The following is a 7,042-nucleotide window of genomic DNA, read 5'->3' as shown; positions in this document are numbered from 1 at the left end:
ACTCTTGGATGTTTGAGTTTGACTCGTTTATAATCGAGTCGAGCTCGAGTTTTATTTAACGAATATATTCATGACTCACGAGCTTATTCGAGCTTTTATCGAGCCTAAACGAGGTTAATAAATATAAATTATAAATTTAAATATTCATTAAAAACTAAATTATATATTTTTAAAAAATTATAATATTCGGGTTTAAATTTATAATTTTATTCTAATAAATAAATTTAATATATTTGTCTATGTTTTTCATAAGTAAAGTGTAAAATCTATAAATTTAATATCAAAACTATTATTTTTTTATTTAAAAATTGATTCATGAACTTAACGAACATGTTCATGAGCTAACGAGCCGAATATTATGAAGCTTGAGCTTGGTTTGTTTATCTTAACGAGCCTAATTAAACGAGCTCAAACGAGTTTTTATCGAATCGAGCTTCGAATAGCTCACGAACGACTTGACTCATTTACACCCCTAACCATAACCAACGATAAATGTGTGTTTACCACGAGACCAAATCTTCTGGTACAAAAAATTTTGGACCAGAAGAAATCTTGTTCACTCATTAGTTGGATGAGTTGGACCTGCCTAACTCATCCAACTAATAAATAGATAAAGGATCAAAATTGATCCATAAATTCTGGAGAAGATGATCCCTGCCCGTTTACCACCCTACCTATTAACCCATCCAATCGGTTTAATTCCGATTCATCTTACTAAACTTGAAATAATAAATGGCTGATGATTTTTTTTTAAAAAATAATTGTCGAGAAAAGTGAAGACGTGGAGCATGGACGGCCCAATTCAATTCAACTCCCCAACCAACATCTATTGACCTTCGCCGACCATCAGCCGGATCACATCATCGTGCACCTTCCTTCCTCCGCCTGCCCCGTTGCCGGCGACCACCGATCTCACCTTTTCGAATAGAATTGATGGACGGCGTACCGGCCGCGGCGGCGCTGAAGGCGGTGACTCTGACCCACGTCCGTTACCGTCGGGGTGATTCCTTAGGTCACTTCCTGGCGTGGGTCTCTCTCATCCCGGTCTTCATCAGCCTCGGCGGATTCGTCTCCAACTTCATCTTCCGACGGGAGCTTCAGGGCGTCTTCTTCGCCTTCGGCCTCCTTCTCTCCCAGGTACTCAACGAACTCACCAAGTCCTCTATCCAGCAGTCGCGCCCCTCCGCGATGTGCGCTGTTCTCGAGGTATGCGACTCCCACGGATGGCCCTCTAGTCACTCCCAGTACATGTTTTTCTTCGCCTCCTACTTCACGCTCCTCTGCCTCCTCAACGGGGCCGGCGTCTCCTCTCCCCGCTCGAGGCATCTCCTCGCTCTTCTTCCCTGGCCTGCGGCCTTCCTCACCCTTTACTCCCGCGTGTACCTAGGGTACCACACCGTTGCCCAGGTAGGACTCCCTCCGCCGCCGCCATATCTCACAGATCCATTCAAGATCTAATCTTCGTTGTGATCTGGGTTAGGTAATCGCTGGAGCGACGCTTGGAATGGTACTCGGAGCTGCGTGGTTCTGGATAGTAAACACGATGCTCGTGTATTACTTTCCGGCAATTGAAGAGAGCGCGATTGGGAGGTTCCTCTACATCAAGGATTCCTCACACATCCCCGACGTGCTCAAATTCGAGTATGACAATGCAAGGGCTGCTAGGAAGAAATTGGCCATAGATTGAAATTGGATCTCTGTAAGTTATTGGGACATTATTTTCTTCTTTATTTTTTCCTTTAACAACCATTTTGTAGACTTTTCTAGGACATATTTTATCATGTTGACCAAACCCTTTTCTTGAGTGATTATAATTGTTGCCCTCTTTGTGATGAAAATTCCAACATTTTGAACAATTCCAAGTCATGTTGAATAGTTATCTTTGAACAGATATTTTCTAGGGCAACTATTGATCCCCAAACTTTAAACTTTTAAGAGAGAAACCATTTTCCTTGTGGTTCACGTGGAACCGAGGAATTCAAATGGAAGGCGTGCATATTTTTCACAGTTGGATCATACTTCTATACGAACATTGCTAGCATATGTTTATTGGCTATGATTGACAACTCTCAGCTGTGATCATAACACTTTATGATACAAGATTGACCGGTGCTTAGAGTTTTTGGGTTAATTGGCTACTATTAGATGATAGTTTATGATTCGTTATATGCCTGACTAGGATTTGGTCCCTTTTTTTTCCTTCGTGGTGAGGTTCATCATTCTCTCAAGTAACTTATATATATCAGAAAGTATATTGATATTCTAATTAAATATTTTGTTTTTTTGGAGGCTGGGAGCCAAAAAAAATTTGAAGCAAGAACAATCACTTTCTAGTGTTGTATATTAGTTCAAATTCCCCTTTCAATGATCACAAATTCCAGTGTGGTTTGCTTCTGAATTGATCAATTAACTAATTTGAGATCATTTATTCTCATTTTACCAATCCATGCTGGTCTGGATTGTCTAAACTTGTGAAAGATTGTGCCTCAGATATCTGTGATAGTTCTCTGTTTGACGATGATTGGTAATTAATAATTCTCTTTTACCTCTTTGCTGCAGGTTTATTGTTTGTGCAATATATAGGTTGACTTAAACTCAACAAGCAGAAGCACACAAGAAACGGAATGTCCAAAGGCACATTGGGATCTTAAAAGATTATCTTGTTCCTGCTCTTCTTGCTTCTGCTAATTGTATTGTGTGACCTGATGATGGCTTTAAGACAAGTGAATCGGGTTTTCCTATATTTATTATGATATTGTCTTCCACTTAATGGCGTCTGCATTTGAAATTTGACAAGGGATAATTGGTATTTGAAATATGGCATTGATATTTCTCTTAGATATCCTTGACTACATAAGTTAGCAAATAATTCTCATTGTGAAAATTAGAAAATCACATAACAGCCATGTCCAGCATAAGTTGGATAGGTATTTTCTTCGGGACTAATTTTGGATGGCCAAATTCACTCGACACCATGGAAGATCTGCTTAATTGAATGGCTAGACCATTTGCCTCTTCATTCAACCTCCTTTTGCTCGCTTGTTCTTTAATTTTCAATTGAACACTAATCTTTCAAGGTGTTTTTTTTTATGTTTGCAGAACTCACCGTGAAGCCTGCACTTCGTATTTCGAACATATGATTATTTAGCTATTAGAGAAAAAGTGAGAATTGTTCCTTGAGAATCCTTGTCTATCCATTCCTCTTACTTAGTCCAGATGCTACTTGGTAAGTTGAATACTCTGCTAATTGCAAGTCCTTTTGCTGTCAATCCAATGCATGTTCATAGATTCCCTGCTGCTCCATTTCTTCTACGTTTGTTATGCTGATTCCACTTTTACTGCCACTCCTGCCTTTTCTCTTTTTTTTTTATGAGAGATGCATAGACTAAAACTGTAACAAAATTTCTTCTGCAGTCTTGATGGAGGCTTAGAAAAATATGTATCGCAACTCTTGATCACATTATAGGGACTTCTATCTGCTTCCTGCAGATCCTGTTATGAATTGCATGGCAATTGTATGAAGTCAAGCCAGATAAGTCTTGCACATGCTCATAGGAAGGCTAAACGTGCACAGAGATACATCATCCAAGGTGATGGCGTTTTACTTTATTGAACCTTTATGAGATCTTTTCAAATATATATATACAAATGATTTTTTACAAATCTCATGATATACATTAAGAAAAACTAAACAAATAATAATAACTCACATACACAGTTATACAAATATATATAATTTATTATTGATCCTATCCGAAAGCTGAGTCAGATGGACTGTCAGAATGATATAATTAGAATGTTGATCGAATCGTTATGGCTCGGGGAGGGAGGGGTATGTTGAGCTATCTTCTATATTGACCAAATCATCATAGTCCTCTGGTCAATGTTACCTACAGTCAGCGATCGAGTTGCTTCGGTCCCTGGTACCCCGATGTTTAAGGCAAATCCAACGAATATGTATGGAACTGAACAAATAATAGATTAATGAAATGCATATAGAATAAGAATGAAGAACGTACCCTATCTTATGGGGCACCCTCTGGTGGATCCGTGAGCTGGTGGCGCTAATCGAGTTGTCGTGATCCAAAAGAGTAAATGAATGCGAGCCGAATGAGGAGTTGGATCTAACGATACAGAGCCGAACATGACCTGGACTTGGAAGGCGGCATGCAGGTCAGGACCTAACAGCGACATGCATGCCAAGATATGACATCGGCATGTAGGCTAGGATATAATAACGGCACGAAGGTCGAAACATGACGACGGCTCGAAGGTTGGAGACAAGCTAGATCAGAAAGGCCGACCAGGAATAGACGAAGCTGAATGGGGCGTCTGATCTACAGGACAAAGAGAAACACAACGGGTGCACATTAACTAGGACTTGGAGACCCGATCGACGGTGAAAACATACAACAATGCAGATTGAGAGTCAGATCAATGGATCAGAAGACAAGAGTGTCAAGTAGTCGGATCCGACGGTGGGGGTGCCGGCAGCTGCGCCAGCGGCTGGGGACTGCTCGCCATGGGCTGTGGAGAAGGCAGCGACGTCGTGGCATCGATGGTAGTTTAGGCCCCTACGACGGCACTGGAAAGGGAGAGGGTGTTGGGGCAATTTTCCTAAGTCAAGTTTGACCAGTTTGACTAAGTTTGAGTTGAGTCAAGCTTGAGTCGAGATTTGAGTTTTGATGTTTGCCAATATATGGAGATTACTAGGGCAATCGTCCGGTTGTGGAGATGGTCAAAGAGTTGACCAGGTTGAAAAGAAGACAAGTCAAGTAGGTCAGGGATGACAGGAGGCTTGACTGGGTAAGTCCTGACTGGAGGTTAGGTGTCTAGAAGTCTAACTGAAGGTTAGGCAGTGGAGAAGTCCTAACTGGAGGTTAGGCAGTGGTGAAGTCATAACTGGAGATTAGGCAATGATAAAGTCCTAACTAGAGGTTAGGCAGTGGTGAAGTCCTAACTGGAGTTTAGGCAATGGGAAAGTCCTAATTGGAGATTAAGCAAAGGTAAGTCCAACAGGAAGGTTGGCAAGAGTGAAAATCCAAGTAGGTTAGTGTTGACTAGACTTGGTGGTGAAAGTCTTGATAAGTGAGATCATGCAATTGAAAAGTCCAAGTATGATCTTGGCAAAGGGAGAAAGTCCTGGTGAGGAACCAGACAATTGGGAAAGTCCAAGTGTGATCTTAGCAAAGGTTGAAAGTCCAAGTATGTGGTCTTGGAAAGGTAAGTCCTAGTGTGACTTGGCAAGGAGAACTCGATAACTAGGATGAGGCCGAAGGAAGCTCCTGAAGGCAAGGCGTGAAAGATGGGAGATATCCAAGGGATGCAAGGCTGATGGAGGAGGCTAGAAGGCTAGTTCGAGGTTGATCGAGTGTGGTGTATAATCCGACAACTAGGATGAGGCTGAAGGAAGCTCCTGAAGGCAAGGTGTGAAGGATGGGAGATATCCAAGGGACGTAAGGCTGATGGAGGAGGTTAGAAGGCTAGTTCGAGGTTGGTCGGGTGTTGGCCAAATGCTAGGCATGGATACCCAATAGGTTATGGTTGACTAGGAGTTGGGTTTGGGACCTTGAACTTGAGTTTGAGGCAAGTTCAGGGTATTCGATTGATCGGTCGATCAATTGAACCAGTGTCCAATTGATCGGTCAATCAATTGGACCAGTGTCCAATCGATCGGTCGATCGATTGAACCAGTGTCCAATCGATCGATCGATCGATTGGAGTGTGTTGCGAGTGTGGGATGACTCCAATCGAGCGGTCGATCGATTGGGAGCATTACTCGCAAGCACAGAAGCTTTCCCAATCGATCGGGCGATCAATTGGAATCTACCAATCGATCGGCCGATCGATTCAGATGGTCCCAATCGATCGGTCGATCGATTGGGAAGTGACCGTTGAGCAGGAAACGAGCAATGGACGGCTGGGATTGTGCAGATGTGACGTGACAATCGATTGAGACTAATTCGGATCGATTAGGAGCACTGTATAAAGCCTGGACGGAGCGTTTTCTTCGCCAGAACTTTGCGTTCTTCTTCCTGCCAGATCTTTGCGATTTCTCTTGCGATTTTTCTGCGATTCTTCACGCGAGCTTTCAGATCTTCACTGCCAGTTCTTGAAGGCTCTTGAGGTACATCTCCAAGGTTCAAGAGGCAACCTACATCAGTAAGATCAAGTAAGGAGAGATTTTATTTTATACACTTGTGTATTTTCTTCTTGTTTGAGTGATTCTTGTTGTGAGGTGTTGGTGTAAGGTTTCTCCGCCTTCGGTTGCGACCGAGAAGGAGTGTTTCATAGTGGAGGTGTGTGCTCGGTGTGTGAATCCTTGGATTAGTCACCTCTTCTTGAGGTGGATACCAAGTAATCCTTGAGTTAGCGTTGGTTGTGTTTGTATTAGTATTCTGCTGCATATTATCAAGACAAAGCAACCGACGAAGCGACAAAACGCTATTCACCCCTCCTATAACGGGCATATCGGTCCCAACAATTGGTATCAAAGCGAGATCGCTCTTCTACGGACTAACCGCCAAGAGAGCAAGAAGCTAGAGGAAGAAGATGGACTTGGGAGGTCTACTTGGATGGGACATCCGGATTCCTCCGCAATACGACAAGGAAGACTTCACCTTTTGGAGGAATCAGCTGGAGACATGGTTCCAAATGGATTGGAACCAATGGGTTGTCTTGAGTGACCCATTTGAAGCTCCTACGGACAAGAAAGGTAAACGACTCCGACCTCGGCATTGGACCGAAGAGCAACGAGAGCAATCGGAGGCGGACAAGAAGGTAATGAGAATTTTGCATAATTTACTACTTTCTAATATTTTGTTGAGTGTAGGTGAAACCACAAATGTCAGTGATCTTTGGAAAAAGATCATTGCCTATCATGAAGACCCTACACAAGTCCAAGGAGCGGAAGAACCCAAGGAGAAGCGCTCATTAGTCCAAGAAGAGAAGGACCGATCCGATATTGACACGAGGTCATCATCGGAAGAAGATGAGGAAGAAAAGATACAATCCGATGTTGACAAGAAGTCAACATTCGAGG

General features: G+C 42.6%; 1 protein-coding gene across 1 annotated transcript; it reads left to right on the top strand.

Moving 5' to 3' along the window:
• The first annotated feature begins 763 nt into the window (after positions 1-763).
• LOC122009661 (lipid phosphate phosphatase gamma-like) lies at positions 764-2,838 on the top strand. The gene is made up of 3 exons (XM_042565917.1): positions 764-1,407; positions 1,481-1,699; positions 2,560-2,838. Exons 1-2 carry the CDS (start codon positions 934-936, stop codon positions 1,685-1,687), a joined length of 681 nt encoding a protein of 226 aa, XP_042421851.1. The 5' UTR covers positions 764-933; the 3' UTR covers positions 1,688-1,699; positions 2,560-2,838.
• The last annotated feature ends 4,204 nt before the right edge of the window (positions 2,839-7,042 follow it).

This window comes from Zingiber officinale, chromosome 8A (assembly GCF_018446385.1).
Source record: "Zingiber officinale cultivar Zhangliang chromosome 8A, Zo_v1.1, whole genome shotgun sequence".
NCBI lineage: Eukaryota > Viridiplantae > Streptophyta > Magnoliopsida > Zingiberales > Zingiberaceae > Zingiber > Zingiber officinale.
The sequence above is the reverse complement of the archived record's forward strand: the minus strand, read 5'-3'. Positions and strand labels throughout refer to the sequence as shown.

Bases quoted from the DNA above. Each gene is read 5' to 3' on its own strand.
- LOC122009661 (XM_042565917.1), top strand. From the start codon at position 934: ATGGACGGCGTACCGGCCGCGGCGGCGCTGAAGGCGGTGACTCTGACC. The intron at 1,408-1,480 runs GTAGGACTCCCT...GATCTGGGTTAG, and splicing joins GGTACCACACCGTTGCCCAG to GTAATCGCTGGAGCGACGCT.